Source organism: Argentina silus, assembly GCF_951799395.1.
Source record: "Argentina silus genome assembly, chromosome: 3".
NCBI lineage: Eukaryota > Metazoa > Chordata > Actinopteri > Argentiniformes > Argentinidae > Argentina > Argentina silus.
Window position 1 is genome coordinate 23,957,968 of NC_139657.1, and position 20,701 is coordinate 23,978,668.

General features: G+C 43.1%; 1 protein-coding gene across 5 annotated transcripts in view; it reads left to right on the plus strand.

Moving 5' to 3' along the window:
- plekha7a (pleckstrin homology domain containing, family A member 7a) overlaps positions 1–20,701 on the plus strand; it is an 80,814-nt gene that overhangs the window by 15,734 nt on the left and 44,379 nt on the right. Inside the window, exon 1 of one of the 5 annotated variants that reach the window (XM_083666785.1) lies at positions 5,356–5,396. The exons of the other annotated variants lie outside the window; for them this stretch is intronic. Coding sequence (XP_083522911.1) covers positions 5,392–5,396 — 5 coding nt within the window. The 5' untranslated portion in view covers positions 5,356–5,391. Of the gene's footprint in view, positions 1–5,355; positions 5,397–20,701 lie in introns of those variants that run through there. 5 annotated transcript variants of the gene reach the window in all.

A 20,701-nucleotide genomic window follows, 5' to 3' on the forward strand; every position in this document is an offset into this window, starting at 1 on the left:
AGAGAATGAAGGGGAGGGAGAGGTTAGGAGAGAGGAAGCAAGCAAGTGAGAGAGAGGGCGGGAAACAGAGATGAAGAGGGATTAAGAAGAGGTAGATGAAAAGACAGAGCGAGAGAATAAGATGGAGAAAGGGTGACTGGGGTTGGTGAATGGTTTTATAGGCCATTCCTGAAATATTGGGCTTGATGTAACCTTGACAGCGGACGAGAGAAGGGTGAGGAGAGGAGAGGGGTGGGGTGGGGTGCTGGGCTGCTGTGGAAGACTGATAAGCTGAACCACAGGCTTGATCACACTCTCCATCTCACCCATTGACATGATGATTCAATTGAGCTACCACGTGTGAGAGAGAGTAGGTTTATGTACATTTGAGAACTGTAGTGTGTGTGTGTGTGTGTGTAAGGGTATGCATGGACACATTTGTGAGCATGTGAGCATTTGCTTGTGTTTTTCCTCATCTTTCTGTGCGTGGGCAGACCGAGAGCAGAGGTGAAAAGCAGTCCACCTGCTTCTAGACAGAGAGAAGGAGAGAGAGAGAGACAGGGAAAGGGAGGAAGAGAGGAGGAGGAGGGAGTGAGTAGGCACTGTGTGTGTAGAGCCTTATAGGTTGGCAGTTACAATAAGAAGAATTGGCAGGGAGGTTTGCTTCTGTATTGTTAATAACAAAGCATATTTTAATATTGAAAATCTGTTTCCATTTAAATAACACTGTGCAAAGAATTGTTGAGTTTGGGTTGACTAGAGCAAGAATGGTCAAGTGAGAATAAATGAAATGAGGCTTTAATAACATATAACAAATACATCGATTACAAGGCAAATACATAATAAACAAAATGTTACATTCTACCAACCTTGAGATGAGACCAGGCTTTCCTAGTTCGGAAAACCTGGGGAAATCCTTTGCACAAAGTAGCTACAAAGGGTTGGAAACCCGTTTGAAATGAGTTACACCTCGCAACACTTTAAACCAATCAAATACCTTGCTTGGGCAGAGCTCCAAAAAAATCTAAATTCAGTTTTTTCTTCAAAGTTACAAGCTAGCATAGGCAGCAATATTCCTACTCGGTTGGAAAATACAGATCGGCTAATCTAAAATTCCAGATCTCCAAAGGAGGAATGAGAACAACCTGATTTGGAGATATGGCTGCACCAGACTACATTCTAGCCTCATGGCAAATGACAGAGAGAGAAAGTAAACACGCCTTTTGCCCATCAGTATTCAAATCAGAGTTGTTGTAAGGGTGAACCAATCAGACATCATCTCATCAGTTACAGACAATCGGTATTTAAACAATATTCGAACAGTCGACAGAGAATGCAATCCTATGCTGACAGTAAACAACAGTAACTCTAAGTGAGACAATCCCATGGCCATTTGGCCCATCGGGGGCAGACTTGGTTTTTCCTTCATGTGTTTCCCTCTCCCTGATATGATTGGGCTGGAATTGAGTTTCATAAAAACAAACAACAGGAGACCGAGGTTCCCACCGCCCTCCCACCCTCCTCCTTTCTTCCCATCCTCGATGGCTCAGGGGTATGACGCAACCACACAATTACTCCAGAGACTGGGAGTGTGGGAGAAGCTGCTGCTCTCTGCCCTATATGGATAACCTATGTCTGTCTGCCGGTAATGTGGTGTCAGCAGTACACTGTCATATGTGTGACGCATCATAGACCAGGTGGGTGGTTGGCTAGCCTCAAGGCTACTGATTCAATATGCTTCTCAGATGTTCAGACAAACAAGAGTATTAGGTCATCTGGGGAACTATGCAGAGCTAACCCAATACAACCTTGTAATTTGTGTCAGTTTTTTATCATATAATACTGCTCCTAGTGGACATTCACTGGAACTGACCTCTGATTTGATCATGGGAACATCTTTTAGTAGGATATGAATGCGATGACCAAACTTCCTCTTTTGGATGCCTTCTCTTTATCTTGGCAACATTGCTGTCCTTTTGTATGGATATAATTGTTATAGTCCTTTGAACATGAGCAGCATAGAGAGGTCAATCACTCCACCAATTTGTTTGAATCCCTCCTAGTCTTCAATGTAAAGCATTACACTAACAATAGGACTTACAATGTCACAATAAGCAGATTTAGGCTTCTTGGACAAAAACAAACATTGGCACAAAAAGGTTTCACCAACGTCTTTAAACCCTCTTTTAAGAACTGAATAAAGCTTTGGACTTTGACCTACAGTATAACTGAAACTTATTACTTGGGCTTATTTGGGCTGTGGTAGCCACTCCCTACAGTAGGTGAGTAAGTCGAGTTGTCCTTGCAGCAGGAGCACTCCTCAGTAGGGCACTAGAGTAGACTGCTTCTCCGGGGAGACGGCCCATCTTTGTTTAGCCACACAGAGGTGACCTCTCACCTGCAGGCTTCATTTGCTGATGGGAGGAATTTACTGAACCTGCAAGCTGATGGCACATGACCAACACTGCTGCCAGTGCCAAGGCAATGTAGAGTAGAGAGTGTGTTTGTTGATGTTTGTCACTTTCAGTTGTCTATATCTTTCTATGCCTGTTGGTGACTCTCTCCTCTCTCCCCTGTTGTTTTTCTTGTTCTCTCTCTGTCTCTCATACTCTCTCTCTTAGCAGTGCATATCCTGCAAATGAGCACGAGGCGAGAAAGGGAGTGCAGCTTCTCCCCCGTCTACCTTTCCCTCTCCCGCTCTCCCCCCTCTCCCCCTCTCTGACATATGCATCCTCTCTCTCTCTCTCTCTCGCTCACTCACTCACTCACTCTCTCTCCCTCTCTCTCCCTCTCTCTCCCTCTCTCTGTCTGTGTGTGCTCAGTCGCCCTGTGCCGTGCAGCGCTGTTGTGTGATGAGGCTTGGGAGCCAGTGGGAAGCCGGTGCTGGAGATAGACGTGTTTATGCCGGTGTTCTGACTACCTCTAAGATGCATTAGAGGCGCACCACAGCCTCTGGACATAGCGTAAAAGGGACAGAGGAGATACGCATTAGAAAGACAGGACTTCCACATCAGGGACAGCGGAGACATGCTAAAGACTAACAGATATACTGCCTGCATCTCGCATTAGAGACAGTTGGAGATACTGAGGTCTATGAGATTTCATGCTGAAGACCCTGAAGATACTCAGATGGAGATCCACATTGGAGAGATTTAAGTCCTTGAAGATACAGCTCATGCTAGATATGTTGAAGATACCGGTTATTATAGAGACTGGGGATGTGCTCAAGAGACTCTAGATATCGGGTTTAGAGACCGGATAGAAGTGTCACCACTGCGATGTCAGGGGGTGTCAGATGCATCCCTGTCTGTCCCTACTGAGAAGTGGTGTGGGGCCAGGGGGAGGGATTCACTTTTGTTGAGGTGTGTGTGTGGATTACAGCGGGTGTTGTAAACCACACAAGCGCTTTCCTTTCTCTATCATTTCCACTCTTTCTCTCAAACTACTCTCATTCTCTCTCTTTCTCTCCCCCCCTCCCTCTCTCTCTCTCTCTCTCTCTCTCTCTCTGGCCCTCTGTCTGTCATCCCTATTTCGCTGTTTCATTCTCTCTACACACCTTACTATTTCTCAGTACTCTCTCTTGCGTATTTCCTTCTATTTGTCCCTATGGAAAATCTGCCTCTTAATGTAACCACAGATACTTAGTCAAAGGCCGCTTCTACCGCAGCTATAGAAACAGAAACAGCAACAGCAGCTGTAGTAACTGCGTGGATTACCAGAAGCACCATGTGGAGCCAGTCAGGATACTGCAATCACTTGCCTCACCCCGGACATCCCTTCTATCATGCGCCCTGCAGGTGTGTATCACAACACCACATCTTCCTCTCTTCCTACCCACTGCCTACTGGTTTAATCTAGGGAAATTCAGCGGAGGTGTACCCCAGGGGTGCATGTTTGTGCTTATGACTTTCTGTGTTTTAATAGAACCATCACTGCTGCTGTATAGGCTAGTTTTGATTCTGTAGTAGGATTGTGCATTGTTTGCAGGGACTGACTGAACACAGACAATCTGGTTTAGAATGTGTGATATACATAGCTATTTTGGAGGAAGATAACTGAGGAAACTGGTTTTGCATGTGTAGAGTAAAGCCAGGTGAACAGGCTGGTCTGTTTGGTTGTCAATGTGTCATGCTTTTTATTCAAATTCTAGGGGTGGAGGGACTGGAAGGAAGTGCTAATATGGCATAATCAATAGTTTGCGTTAGTCTGGCTTGCACTCTAGACGATGCCTCATCCGTTCTCATATAATATGCTCATTATACATAAAATTGTGTCACTGTGTACTTCATGAATGTAATATCCTAGAGAATCAACATGATAACAACATGTTATTATTTTCCCTTCTGACTATATTCCCCAGGTTTGGTGGATAGCGCTAACATTTATTTTTCCTTGTTAGAGAAACTTATTTTTTCCTGAAAGTATGAGTAAGAGGCCGAGACTATACAGAGCTGTTGGATTCTGCAATATTGTCAGCATTGTCTGTATTTCCCCCACAGCAGTAATGACATCATTCCATTTATCACACTGTTGCAGATGTGACCTGTTCTAAAATGAACACCATAAATTCTCAATCCCTGAGGGGGATTAGACCCCACCTCACCCTCTTCTGTCAGATCACAATCACTGTCCTCATGCATTTTCATTTGAATAGAGTGAATTGATCATAGGGTCAGACAGAATGGAATAGAGTTGTGTCAGACGACAGAATCGGTTGCATTTGGTTAGACTTTGATTAATGCCATGGGTGTTTAGGATCTTTGTAATTTCTGGAGGCATAGAGACATTTTGCCCCTGCTGATTCCACCAGGCCGTAATCAAGAGAGGAAAAATGTAGGCTATTAGGATTGTGTGTGTGCGTGTGTGTGATTATTTGTGTTTGTGTGTGTCAATATCATTACCATCCACTGCAAGAATTCTCTCAGTCGGGGCATTACTGGTGGATGACTCATAGCTTGGACTGCGAGGCAGGTCAGTGCACCTCTGAGATCACTGGGCTGAGTTCTGGACAGATAGCAAACCCTAAATAGCCTTGAGCACCAAACGATCAAGCTTTATAAACTCCCACTCTGTCTCACTGGTCAAACTCTGATTCACTCTTCAAATTCTATACCTGTAAGATTTCCTCATAGAGGACATGCATTGGAAGGATGGTGGTACGCTAGTTGTTAGCCTCTCATTCACTTGTGCATATTGAGTGAAAGTAACATGACCTGGGAGGCTGCGTTAGTTAATCGTTTACTTCAACTGTCAATAAATGATGGTGACATTCATAGCCTCCGCCCTCCTAGCACTCTCTGTTTACGTTCAAATGACACGGCATTGTTGGCGGTTTGAGGAAGTACTTAGTAGGTACTCAGTCGTTTTCTTGACTAATCCAGGGAGGAGAGAGCTGAGATCAGGCATGAAGTCATGAGGTGAGTGTGACCGAATCGGGGTGTATAGGATCTGTATTGTGTGTATGTGTGTATGTGTGTATGTGTGTATGTATGTGTGTGTGTGTGTGTTTGTGTGTGTGTGTGTGTGTGTGAGAGAGAAAGAGAGAGAATTAGCTAGCTGTCAGTGGCTCAGTGCTGCAAATGGATTGGGCTGGGTGTCACAGCAGGGGTGTAGAGGGAGCAGATTGTCTGGGAGCCCCTGCTCATCCTTTTTGTCTGCACCTACACACACACACACACACACACACACACACACACACACACACACACACACACACACACACACACACCCTCACTCACTCATATCCTTGCTATAGCCCCACATTCATTACATGATACATTACAGGATTAACCAGAAAGCCATGGTGGAACAGGTGCCATTTATGCCTCTAGCCTTAAGATGTTATGGAATGCTGCTCGTCTCCTTGTGACGGAATGAGTGGAGATTTGGGATTGGGTCCTAAATCCTTCAGATTCAGTGCCCTTCTCTAGTGTACTCAGTACTCAGTACTCTTCACTCTAGTAACAGTTAACTAACTAGCTAACTTCCGTAAACAACTCTAGGACGTCTTTTGTGTTTGAGGAAGATCGAATCACATTGCGTCTTTCATTTGGGTTTCCACCTCAGTATGCCAATATAAGGATAACAGGTGTTGTGTCTGAGATGCATCTCCTGTGAAAAGAGGCAAAGTGTATGATAATCTAACCTACAGAATGTTTACAGAACTTCCCCCCTCACAGCTGTGTTTTAGGTTTTTAAACTTGCAAATGACAATAAACACATCGTAGCAGCTAACAAATGTTTCTCACAAGGAAAACCAACATGTTCACTTTGTTTGGTTTCAACAAAGATCTCAGAGGGGTAACAATGTTTCCAGTGGCACTAAAAACCCTTTCAGAAGGAGTGCATGTTGCACAGATGCACATTTTCTGGCAACCTTGAACAGTAGTGTAAATCTTGAAAATCTTTGGAATTGGCGCTGGTTAAGAGCTGCAATATGGGTTTGACAGATACCGTAATGTAATTCTCACCTGATATAACGTGAGTAAAGTCAGCCGTGGGTTTCAGTGCTGCATTGGTAGATTCAAAGACAATGTCCTGTCAGGTCGGAATCAGATGTCATTCAGATCCCGTGTGATGGCTAGGGCTTGCTCCAAAACTCTCCAACATTTTTTGTTTGGTGCCCCACCTGGTAGCACAGTCCTGCAGAGAATAATATATATGTTTGTTAGTCGTTTAGGAATGATTTATTACATGAAAATATTATCTTATGACTTCAGTCCTACATTTTTTAATACATGAAATAAAACATTAAGGCCTAACAACTTACCAGTATGAGGCTGTGTTCGGGCATTTGGAGCTCTGCTTGTGCTTTGGAAATGTCTCTTTTTCAGCCAGCTCTGGGAGAAAGTACTGATGAAATTGCAACATAAACCCATTGCTCTGGCTGTGCGGTCCTTTGCACTTGCCATTGCATTTGTCATAGCCAAATGCAAGTTGTGACCAAAGCAATTTAGCCACGGCCAGTTTAAGCTGTTTTGATTTTCGCTCAGTTATCCGTGGTGATACAGGACAATTTCTTCTCAAGTGACCAGTCAGCAAAGGCGAGGTGGATGGGTTCTGCCAGATTATCGAATGTGTGTTTTTTTTGCCATGAACACAGTTTCGAGGCACTGTGATTTGAGAGTCCAGTCCATGCTGAAGTAGTGTACAGTCAGACTTCTATGTAGTCATGTTTACACTTGACCACATGTGGCAGAGAAGTAGTGAAAGTCTGAGCTTGTGTTGAATGTCCTCCTTTAGTTTTGTGTAGATTTTGGGGACCGCTGTCTCTGAGAAATATGTCCTGCCTGGCAACTGCTTGTCGAATCTTTTAAGCATAGACCTAAATGCGAGTTTCTCCACTGCAAAATGGAACCATATCCACAACTAGATACTGAGTGGCGGAGTCTGTCAGGCTTTCTTACTCGTAGTTGTCACGACTGTCATGTACTTTGTTACTCGAGCAAAGGCCTACTCGAGCACTGTTACTGTCGGCCAGCCTGGCCTGTAGTTTAGCCCCTCAAGAGTCGGTAGAGCTTCTGTGCTGCTAGGCCTACTTGGTCCGGGTTGTGAGTGTGCATTAGGATCAGTAGCTCAAAGATGATTTCTGAGATTTGTTGTATTTCCCTGTTTCACAGTTTCCCCGTTTTTCAGAAAATGCGGCATACAGCCTCGTCCAAATTAGCCGGCTCTCCATTCTCATCTGACAGAAAGTCAAAATGCGCTCAAATCTGCAACGTGACATTGGGTTTATCCATCAATATTGTTGGCCAATATTCTTCATCTAACAGTGATAAGGCCGAAAGCTATAGCCATTATTACCACAGCAGAATAGGGTGACCACTATAATAATAATAATTTGCAATTGAAATCTGACTTGGGACAAAATACTAACAGAAGCCTAATATATAATATTATAATATATAATATGTAATATTTCGTTTACTATTTCAATTTAGAATATAATTGTTGGTATAACAAGTACTCAAGCTTAGAAATAATATGAACACAGTCAAAGCAATTCATGACTATGGGAATAATGGCCTCTCCCTCCCCTACCACTCTCCCTAAAAGGCGTGAAAATGTGTGCGACATGTTGACCATGAAAGGAGGAGACAGCTGATGAAAAATACGTGTTTATTCTTCAGATGACACCAAATACACATCTAATAACATTTACTTAATAATGAAGTGGAAAACAAATAATAAAACATCAACAAATGGTTGTTTGCTCTAACCCCACAGGTGGCTTGACACAACCAATGTGGTGCGGTTACCACTGTGGTGCGGTTACCACTGTGGTGTGGTTACCACTGTGGTGCGGTTACCACTGTGGTGTGGTTACCGCGACAGCCCTAAGTCTCACGTAGTCTCACCTATTCTGTACACTTCACACATCATAGAGCATAACTACTCAAACAACCATTATTATTATGCATGATGCATCTCCTACCTTCTTGACACACTGTTCACAATACTAGATGTGCTCTGGAGATGTCATTCCTTACTCATGAGAAGACAAAGGAAAGAATAGAAAAATGTTTTGAACTGAGATGCGGGGACATTGAGAGTTCACTAAAAGTTGAGATGCTAAATCAAGTCCAGAGGGCTATACAGACCAGTGTAATCTGTGGTGAGTCGTGTGTTTCATTAGGTCTCTGCCATGGATTGAGAGGATCAGGATGAGAGGATGGATAGATAGTTAGATGGCATTTGTGGCATTTGTTAGATGAAACCCAGCTGTGGTGTTACTTTGATACATGTTACTTTGAGTTTCAGTTGGAGAGACACTACTTTTTTCACCTGTCTCCTACTTTTCATTTCTCATCTCAAATCTCAGTTCTTGTTGGGGGTGTGTCACGCCACATTTATCGTATGGACTATACTTCATCGACATACCTGTTGAAGGAATAGTACAAGCCTATTTTGAGAGTGCTGTCGGTCACAGTTATTTTGGTTTTGCTGCTGCGGAGAGGAGCAGAGATGCTGATCACCTGTTTTGAAAGTGTGTGCTCATGTGTGGGTCTCAGGCCAAGAAGGTAGGAAGGGGATAATGCCCCATGGCAGATAATGTAAGCTTGACACAGGGGTTAGTCATTTGAATTCATAGCCAAAATGCTGTGCCTTTGGTTTTTAACAGGTTCTAGGTGCTGTGGTTAGTTCTGTTTTTCTGTCTTTACTTTTGATCATACTGCCATTTCTTGCCTCTAAGTACCCTCTTAGAAAATATATAGGGTTCTACACTACATGGCACCAAAAAGGGTTGTTTAAAGGGTTCTTCCATAGGGACAGCCTGGGGGGTAGAATATGTAGAACCTTTTTTTCCTAAATTGTAGGTCTGTGAAGGAGAGGCTGTTGAGGTATGTACGTTTGTGTACCTGAGAGCATGTTTGTGCCAAAGATGGGTCATGTGCGTTAGAAAACACGTGGAAACATATGTTTCCACAAAGTTATACTGCATTTATTAAGTGAGCATTGCAGACAGACTGAATGATGTGACATTGGTGTGGGACCGGCTATCGATCATTACCCATTCTTCGTGCAGGATCATTCTGCGGATATCATATCTGCCAGCCTCCAGCTACCAGCCTGTCTGTGTAGCTCTAAAGCCCTTTCAATTCAGTGGGGGAATATGTCTCACATTACTCTTGAGGCTGCCCACTGTCCATATGGGCACAGTCACGGTAATCCCAGCCTAATCTGAGACGGCTTTGTGTGCAATCAAAGAATCCACAATAGGACCTCTAAGAACCGAAAGCCAATACCACTCCATCCAAACCCCCGCCACGGAAAACATTGTCCGGGCCCGACTAAGTTGTCAATAGGAGTGGGCCGAAACAATGCGGTCTGATGGGTGATGATGAGGAGGAAGAGAGAGACCACCTCCTCCAAACAATGGCATTCAGAATTACTGTAGCTTTTTGTGTGTCTGTGAATGTTTTTCTAATGCAGTGTTAAGAAATGCAACAACAGTAGTTGTTGAGTGCAGAAACACACTACACCCTGTGCTTGGGAAAGCTAATGTTTAAAGTGTGTCAAATGGAACAGTCCAAACAAATGTCCAATGCATTTTTGCACAGCCCACTATTGGAAACCTAAACAAGATGAAATTCTCTCTCTCTCTCTCTCTCTACACAATTGGCATGGTGATGGAGAGTAGGCTGGAAGAGAGCTAGACTGATTCTCCTCAATCTTCTGTGGGTAGCCTGGATTCCACGGTTGACATATTTGAGCATAATGTGGCATTGTTTGCCCACATTCTGACACTCCACGGGTGGTGTGCAAAGACAGTTCATCTCTGTTCGCAATTTTCCACAGTCTAGCAAGTGATTTGTCACAATTACTTTGCATTAAAGTGGATCTATGAAGTGAAGTCTGAGATCATTACGGTAGAAGTGATTCTTACACTATGACCGTGTATATTTGATTTGTTTTGTTCAGAGATGGTGTAGAACTGTTTTTATCATTGAAGATTACCACATTAAATTAAAAGTGTTCCATTATCACTGGAGGAGAAATGTTGCAGGGTTATTGTGTGTCAGATCAAGGCTTTGTCATTATTTATCAGGGTGACATTTAAATTGCTTTTGTAAAATCCAATAATAATAAGGCTCTGTGATTAGTGGACTCCTACAGTAGTGCGTGTGTGTGGGGGGGGGGAGGTGTGTGTGCACGCTCGTGCACATGCAGTTTCCTGTGTGTGAGTCTGTGTTTTGAAGATAAAGCCAGCTATAAAATTTCGTCTCTGTTGACACTGCGATGGCCAGTGTTTGCGACCTGCTCACATCTTAACACAGATCAAACACACACGCCAGTACACAAACACACATACTCACCAGGATCTCTCCTGAGGACTTGCTGTTATGTCAGGATAATCCCATGCCAAGTCTCTGATACTGAATCCCGCTATGTGACTTATGACTCATGTACAGTCAGGTGGGAACAATAGCAGCAGTCGAGCGCACAGGGCCCAGCAGGAGAACGCATGCATCAAAGACTGTTTTAACCCCTATTCCCCCCCCCTCTTTCTCTTCCTCTCTCTGTCCCCCCCGCTGTACATCCGTTCTCCGTCAGGGGCTCCCACCACTGTCACGTGCACAGCTGTGACAATACCTCATCTACTCTCACTAGGGTTTGGGTCACCAAGCAATAAGGTGTTGGCTCTTAGTCTCTCTTCCTCTATCTCTGTCTCGCTCCCCACCATCTCTCTCTCTCTTGCTCTCTCTCTCTCATATGGTGTTGTTATAACTACAGTATAACTCTCTTCATAGCATATTGAGCACATTGCACATTGACCCTCTAAATACCAACCCTGACCTCTAACATGCTATGATAACAAACACGTCACGATCACTGGAAACTCGTATCAGAAATGCCAACCAGTGAATTATACTGTTTATTAGGCTAATTTCGCTCTTCTGTTTTGCTCGTTTCTAGCAAATGTTGATACGAGGAGGGTTGCTATCCCATGGGCATTTTAGAAAAAGCAATGTTGTATTAACGTTGTTTTTTGGTTGTATTGCTATATATCGGTCATGACGGGAAATGGTATGGTGCAGTAATGTCTGAATCCAAACATTGTATAAACGTATGTAAAATGATGTTGATTCACTGTCTTGTGTTAACCATAGCGAGACGATGGAAAATAACTGAGTACCAAACGTTGCACAGTAGAATGTGGTAATGCCATCATACCATGTTGGTTTATGGTTGTCATTTGATGGTTATCATCTAATGTTGCAACATTTTTTTATCATGGGTTGAAACTAGAACAGATCAAACTTTTTTTGTTGTGCCTAAGTACTGTATCCATTTGGAAGAAGAAGTTCACGTAAGATAAATATTACACTTTTAACGTTTCAACATTTTAAAAACTAGTTGTTAAGAAAACAATCCATTGTTTATTGTCATCATTTGCATATAGATGTTGCTAAGCTGTTGAATCTAGATAACAGTGAACTGATTACTTTGTTTCTTTGGTTTGTTTCCTCCATGCTTCCTCAAAACTGCATGTCATCTCGTCTGTTGCAGTTTAGAGCCCTATACCCCGCCGCACACACACACACACACACACACACACACACACACACACACACACACACACACACACACACACACACAATCCTCTCCACATGCAGGGCCTGTCAGGGAGCTCAGAGCTCTCTGAGGTGTTTGTGGAATGTGAATGCAGTAAAAAGTACCTTGCGATTAGCAGGCTGGTCTGTCTCGCCAGACTAAATCCCTGCTCTCCAGTCAGTGGGAGGCCCTTGGCCCTCCACACACTGTTTATACAGTTTGGTGAACACGGTTATAGTAAATACTTTCCCTACCCCTCTTTCACAAAAAGGCACTTTTCATTATCACAGCTCCTCAAGCTCTGTTTATCACAATGGATAATATAGCCATATTATCCAAGAGACAGCTCACGGACCCTCACTCTACCACAGCCAAGAGAGGCTGCTGGGAAATGAAGTTTCCTCGGTGAAGACGGCGGTGAGATACACGGTGTTGAAGAGAGCAGGGGAGGTCGGAGAGATGAGTCACTCAGACTTTTAAAATCAACCGATCCTCAGATCGCCATGGAAACAAATTGTCCCAAAGTGTGTTGAGGAGGGGTACCAAAAGGCACTTCTGCCATTTGGTGTCGCCCATGGCAACAGAGACCTATACTATGGTACCCGCTGTAGTAGGTGATTGGCAGGGCTTGGGCGGCTCTATTCCAACTGTCGTATATTGTCCCTGACGTCTCCCTAACGGGCCACAATCAAGATGGAGCATCTCATCAGGGACTGCAGAATCACAATCCTGCGTCACGACAGAGCCGCAATTAACTCTGAGGAGTGCCTCATAACCCTGTCTGTCTGAGAGAGGGGGGAGAGTTGCAGAGGGGATGGGGCGTGGAAGGTGGTTGAAGAGGAAGGATAAGGGGTAGAGTGAAAGGGAGGTAGAGAGTGAGTGGAAGAAGAGGAAAGAAAGCCTGGAACAGTCAGATTGGAGGGAAAGAGGAACGAGAAAGCAAGGGATAGGGAGAGAGGAATGAGAAAGCAAGGGATAGGGTGAGAGGGAGGGTCTTTGGCTGCCTGTTGTGTACAGATATACTGTCTGTCTAGACTTGAGAAACAGAACCCCTAAGAGAGAAATACAGTTTATTTTATTTTGGAATCAATGGAAATCATATCAGTTCAGACTGAAGGACAATAATAATGACCCACATGGGACACAAGAGATTAATATTAAATTGGATAATACTGGGTGTCCAGGTCACATTTGAGGATGTTACTAGAACAACTTTTAGGGCTGAACCTGCCTCAACCACTGATGTAGTATATTTAAGAAAAAGCAGGTGACTCGTAAACTGTGAGAGATGAGACCATACAGTTCAAACACAGATCCAAATATGATACTGATCTGTGTGACTGTAAGCAGTTGGCAAGAGTTTGACAGTTGTTTTTTCTAACGTTGTTTGCACTTCAGTTGAATAGTGTCATCAGGCCTACAGTGTTTTCACTATATCCTGTTATTTTATACCTCTGCCATAACCAGCCCCTGTCACATGAGATAAGAGATGCCAAGGTAGATCACATCAACGTTTAAAAACTAAAAGCTGTCTGCTAGTGGCCATCACTATGCATGGAAATCAATGACCTTGCGTTTTAATACCATGGGCATTTTATATTGTGTCACAGTTGGGCAACAGTAAACTATTTACCAAACTGACGTTGTACAACAGTTGTGAGAGTATTGTTTTTTAAACCTCAAAATGCAAATGTTGGAGCTCTGTATGTTACAATTGTAATATTGATGTAACGTGAACCTTCTAAAGGCTTGTTTTCTAAGCATTTCTATTCTATTATATGTGGTCAACCTTCTGTATAGCAATAAGAGAGGGTAACAGTTGCCTTCCTATCCCTGTCCTAAATATAGATAATTACGAGAATATTCTCCCTGAACCCCTATGCCCGTCCAATTTGATTTACAAGACACAGCCCCGCCATCCTCCTCAACTCTCAAATCAAAGCCAACTCTCTACCTATCGATCTGTAAACACCCCTCACAGTACTGTTATTGCTGCTACGCTTCTAAGAAAACTCCAATTTGGGTCAAATTGTCCTACATAAATATTTATAAATGAGATAATTCAGAGCCAGTCCACTAATGGAGAATCTTGGTGTGGGGGCGCAGAGACAGAATGTCGGCCCTGAGAAAAGGATTTAATAACAGGTCTGATACATAGTAGATACACCATTGAATAGATAAGTAATCAGATTGTTGTTGATGGTTGTATCATGGATATTGATAGGTAGTTGTATGGATGTCTAAAGGTGTTCCTCTAGGTTGATTTCTGTCACATGGATGATGGCTCTCCAGTGAGTTTAAATTTGAAGTGATGGGTGAAAGGTTATGTTTTCTATGGGGCGTTAAATAGCTCCATCTATCTATACAACGCAGAAATAAACTCTTCTTACAATGAATGCTATTGAAAAAATTTAGCATCCATTCAACGAATGTTCAATATTCAATTATTTCTTAGATCAGACCAAAAGGAAGTGATTGCATTCCTGTGCTGCTTTGGAACCACTGAAGAGTCTCTTTGGCTGCAGATATGTCTCTGAGGACACTCCTCATTTAAGCCATATGTGAGTCCCCCATGACCTCTTACTGTTGACCACCTCTCTGATAATTCACCTCACTGCTCAAGAGAGGCCATGACTGCTGGAGATCCCAAAGATACTCTCATAGAGCCCTGTTGCTGTTCACTGATGACATTATTCGGAATTGCTCTCAACTGGCTCATGTTGGTCGGGAAAAGGTATTCACACCTGTGCCGCTTGGTCCCTCTCTTGGCCATGCAATGCAACCATTTTATTTGCAAGTCTTTCAATCTTGCTCACTCCCTCTCTCACCTCGATCAACTTCTCTCCCCCTAAACCTTTCTCCCTCTTTCCCACACACTGCTTCTCACTCAACCTGTGCTATGTCTCTGTGACACTGAATCCAAGGCCCATACAACTACTAAAAGCTCAGAATGAAATGAAGGGTTTTGCAGGGTGATGTTGAACAGAATCGTAGTCTTTCATGTAAATCTGGATCCCCTCACATATACTAGACTCCTTTGATAGCTTCTCTAAACCCCCCTCCCTCAGTAGTCTGGGGGGAAAAAAGCTAATTTGCAGTGAATGCAAAACCTTCAAGTGTAGACTAGGATTTTAGTCAGTGTAGGCACTTCTGTAATGAGTCTAAATACAGCTCAACACTCACTGCACTTGTCCCAATCACACAGCCCCATCCCTCTGCCATCACTTTGTGCTAATGCAAATATTTTCATTATCTTGGCGATGATACATTTAATAGGCAATCTGTTCCCAGGCCCGTTCCCAGAGTGCGTATAATGAGAGTGAATCAGGCACAGGGGCGGACAGCCAAATGGCAGTGTTGATTGGTACGTGGATAGGGGTCGAATAACCATCGCTTGCAATCTGATTTCCATAACTATCAAAGAGAACATTAGCATTAGAGAATATGTGTCCTAAACTGAACCTGACAAACTCAGAAAAGTGAACATGATTGAGTGAAAAACTACTCAAGTGAACTGAAACTAGAATGTGGAGTAAAGTTGAGTGAAAATGTGAAATCCAGGACTGTCCACTGTTGTTTGAGTGAACTTGACCTACCCTGGCTATCACACATCAAAGTGAACCTGACCATGTCTAAATCGTGTGTGAAAGTAAACTTGACCCCAGTCAGAGCCTCAATTCAAAGCAGATCGACTTGTGGTGTTGTCCATAACAATGTAGGGGTAAAGTGTACACACTAAATCACTCACACAAATGTCCATACAATGTTAGCACACCTCTAATGTTAGCACAGGGGCCCATAAAACCACCTGTTTCCCCCTACACCCCTGTATATCCAACGCACACAAGGAGAAGACCGTTCACCATGAATGCGTTGTAGTTTAACAAAGCATTTGTGGTATTACTGGGATCCCTTCTTGGATTTTCTTTGACTACTGTACTGTATAGTGTACTGTACCTTTTGTGGGGTGTCAACAAGTTAGATTGATGTATTTGGAATGTGCATTTGCTCTGAGACCAGTGTGTGAAGTGCAACAGAGGGGGTCAGTTCATTGGAGTATTGTTTTTCTATTTTGGTCAGGGTGCTGCCAAGTAGGCCGACGAGGTGAGTGGAGGTTCAAGATCAGTCTTCAAACCTTTGTCTTTGTAGATCTTTTGTTGATTTGTTTAATCTTACAGTGGGTTTGTAGAATTGCCTGCTTTTTAGTTTGGTCTGCTCGGCAATCATGTTGAGGTGTTGTGACGTGGACTTAAGACGTCTTGATTATTTTTGTTTTATCGACAGACAGTTTATAAACATATCATAGTAGCTAGCCAGTGAGGGTTGCAGTACACAGTGCAGTGAATGTTCAACAGAAGTGTTAGCATGTTCGGCGATCAACAGCATGTCCCACATGACTGTCATACAGTAGCATCTGTAACTTAACCTTCTGTCTGGGCATCGCCAGCGGGAACTCCATGCAAGGGTGTCAGTGGTGCCCATGCCCGCGACTACTCCTGCTATTACTGGCATGTCATTGATGCCAGCCTGTCAGCAGCACTGAGTGCCCCCTCATGCCCCCCCCCCCCGCCCATTTTCTCGTGCTGGAGATGCCCTTGCTTTTTTTGGCGAGGGAGAAACTAGAGAGGGGGGGGGGGGGCTGACACCAGTTACCAGCCCGCCAAACAAAAGCTCCCCTGTATGTCACGCAAAACGCCACTTTATGCACAGGCTGCTGGGAGTCTGACATCAAGGAGGCGAAAGTGATCCCACTCGTCTGAGTCCTTAAACTTCCTTTATTAGAAGGAGAAAGGACCATAAAGATGGGGGAGTAAAGTGGAATGGAATGGTCAACAGGGTGGAGAGTTGGTGTGGAGAGATATACTGTACTGTAGGCCTATACTCTGGTAAAGCTACAGTATATGAAAGGATATGTGTTAAAGGACTGAAATCAACTAGCTGTGCGGTGTAGCCTTTCCAAATTCCTGTAGTTATAAAGGTGTTAAGTTGGAAACATTTGCTTGAAACCAAAGCACCTCTCTAAATGCTATGCACAGTTTGGGGTCCTTGAAAGCCCCAAGAAACCATCAGCGCGGACAGGTCAGATATTACACACATGAAATGAGAAGAAGGGAGATGTGAGCATATGGGTGTTGTAATGGGGCCTGATTATCAGTCTAATGGTCTGTGGTCATTCTGGGTGGTTAACAGCCCTCATTAAAGTGATTTGTGAGGCCAGACACACATCGGATTCTACACACAGCCAGACCACATTGATAGATGGATCTGCTTTCTCTATGTGCCGCTGCCCATGGTTTCTCTGACATCACCACTCTGGTAGGCTGCAGTGGACTCTAGGTAACCTCATGCAAGTTTCTGATCAATCCCCAGTATAAGCGTATGCGCTTATGCATAATGCACTTATGCATACAATACATACGCAAAAAAATTAGTCAGAGAGTGTGTGCACATGTACGTATGTGGCTGTGATCATAGAGGGTGGTCGTCTGAATGAAGCCTTACCACACTATGTGTCACTGCACTGAGAGAGAGAGAGAGAGAGAGAGAGAGAGAGAGAGCTGGTCAGATAGTATTTCCGCTCCCTGTTTCAGGACCCAGCTACTTTACCCCCTGCTTAATGCAGGAAGAGCTCATACTGTACTCTGTCTCTCTCTCACACACACACACACACACACACACACACACACCCACACACCCACACACCCACCACCATCGACCAGCAGAGTGAACGCCAGAACTGTAGCCATGTGGAAGCAGGTAAAAAATGGGGCAGCTTTATTTAACCCTTAACCCAATATCGGGGGAGAGAGCTGGGAGATTCTTAAAGCTGTATGTGTTTTTATAGCTCTTGCTGAGTTCCAGCCAGACATAGAAAGAGAGAGAGCAAGGAGGAACGTAGCTATTGGGTTACAGTAGCCGAGGGCCACTGCTGGAGCTAGGGCTAAGTGCCGCCTGGCGCTGGCTCTGGGGAAACGAAACAATGCTATTCTGAAATGGTGCTAGTACTTCAGCGACCGTTTCTATTCTGCTGAGGTTGTAGTTGTTGGGAGATACACAGTAGCAGCATAATAAGTTGCTTTGGTGTGCTGGGGCAGTGCTTAAATTAGATCAGTGGAGGCTGACGGAGGTAGAAATCGAAGGGTGGGCTCATTCCCCATCGACATTTTATATTGTGTCATAGTTGTGCGACAGTCAAAAGCTAACCAAACTGGTGTTGTACATTGGTTGTGAGCGTATTGTTTTTGAACGTTTTTTTTTAACAAAATACAAATGCTGGAGCTCTGTAGCTTTTGCAATATTGGATTGACGTTGTTATTTGATGGTTGTTGGTTAGTCAGATGTTGGTTGGAAATAACAGTTTATTAGACATTGTTATATGATGGTTACTTTTCAGTGCCGACTTAAGGTTGTTATTTGATGCTCATCATTTAACGTTGCTACATGATTGCACATGGGTTGAAAATGAACACTTTCTTAACATTGGCAGTTCATGGTCAGCATCAGACCATCTCACAGTTGAAAATAATAGTTTAAATAAATACTTTAAACAGTTAAAATGTTGCCTATTTACGTAAATACAACGTTACAAGTTTAATATTGATGTAACATGAACTTCCTTACCAAATGGATACTTAGGTCCTCTCCAAAAAAGTTTGCTCTGTTCTAGTTCTGAAAACTTTCATTTTCAACCCATGATAAACAGTGTAGCAACGTTGGATGATGACCATGAAATGACCACCATAAACCAACATGTTATGATGTGCAACGTTTGGTTTTAACATTGTCCCACAGTTATTTTCCTCTCCTTCCTTTCTCTCTATGGTTGGCACAAGACAATGAAATCAACATCTTTTTACATATGTTTATACAATGTTTTGATTTCGACATTGCTGCACCATACCATTTTCTATCATGACCGATATACAACGATACAACTTGTGTTTGACAGCATTCCTAGTTTGGTTCTGCATTACAATATGCCTGTTCTTCCGATTCCTCCCTCCACTGGATCAGATGTAATATAGCCTGCCCTCAGAGGTTTATCGTCAAGTTAGATGTGGTATAAATATAGCTTGCTGTATTTCTTACAATGACTGTTTAGTCAGATGTGAAGGTGCTGATAGCTTTTAGCTGGGATCTAATTTAATGGAGCTTTCAGGAGATAAAGAGCTAGCACACTGATTGCTTCAGATTTAGTATAGCAGAGACAAAGGGAGAGGGGTTTACTCTGTTACACAGTAGTTTTGTGTTGTGACCTGTATATTGGTCATTCCATAAATGAGGGCGCCAAAGTGTGACATTGGGGTCAACATTTCTAAGTGGTTCAATACAGATAAAAAAATGTTTGGTACGTAGCTTAGGATGTATAGTTTCAGGAATAAAAGTAATTATATGCGGAATTGGACAAGTTGTCCTAAGTGTGACAACATGCATTACACAACCCATACAAAACTACACATGTAAAATGGACACCAAAACACCATTACACATTTAGCATGAGATTCATTTCAAAATGACATTAAAACATCTCTTTTTAAAACATCGGAATTTCAAGTAACAACATATTTATTTTTATTGAAGATACTGATTTACATTCACTTTAAACAGCCACATAGAAAACATTGCAATTTAAATATGTGTCTTAGGATCAGCTCTCACAAGTTTTCCATCCACAAAACTGTCTTTTGCCCCCTAATTTATGAGATGACCCATCATACAGTATGTAGTTACTGTAGTTTAGGTAAATGTAGAACTATACAGTATGCCTTCAGGTTGTTGCAGATATTAAACTTCGTTTTATCATGTATCAACTTTGATAGCTTAATGTTGATGTAGCCTGGGAAATGTGAAGTATCAGGGAGCTTTTTGGGACATTTTGTGGTGGTTAAAGAAATATGATGTGGTGCCAGCTGATTTATTTTGATAATAATAAAAATGCTCTCTTGTTGCCCGGCTGCCAACTGCCAACCTAGCTTTTACTGCATCTGAGGCTTTGTGGAACTCAATACAGGGGACTCATTCCTCAGTTGTTGTTCTGAAAATGTCATTTTGTTCATGGCAGGGTTGTGTGAAAGTGAGTTTTTTGGAGGATATTTTTTTGTGGGGACCTTGTATTGTCCAGTTTTATGAACAACCTCACTCTTGAAAACAAGCTATGAATAGTGTTGAGTCCCTGTAAAAAGGCTGTGTATTCGTATAAGTGAATATGAGTGCTGGTGTTATTCTCCAAGCTCTCAACTTATGATGACACCTGAGCCTCTTCATCCATTTAATAGAAGGCAGTGTGTGGGCTGAAAGGCTAATCATTAGCTGATTCACAGCCCACACACACACACACACACACACACACACACACACACACACACACACACACACACACACACACACACACACACACTCTTCACTGGGAATGACCTCGCCCTCTTTCTCCTATAATGCACCAACACCCTCCTCTCCCTCTCTCCCTCCCTCCTTCCTCTCTGCATTTCAAACACATCATCTGGAAACCTTTAAATAGATGTGACCTTTGACTGAGAACACACCCCCTCACCAAATAGATATTTAGAAGCAATCTGTCTCGGGCGCGCTCCCCAACCACACCAACTGTACTGCATTAGTTTTATTTATATTACTTTGAAATATCACTCAGGAGGTGTGTCCTGTC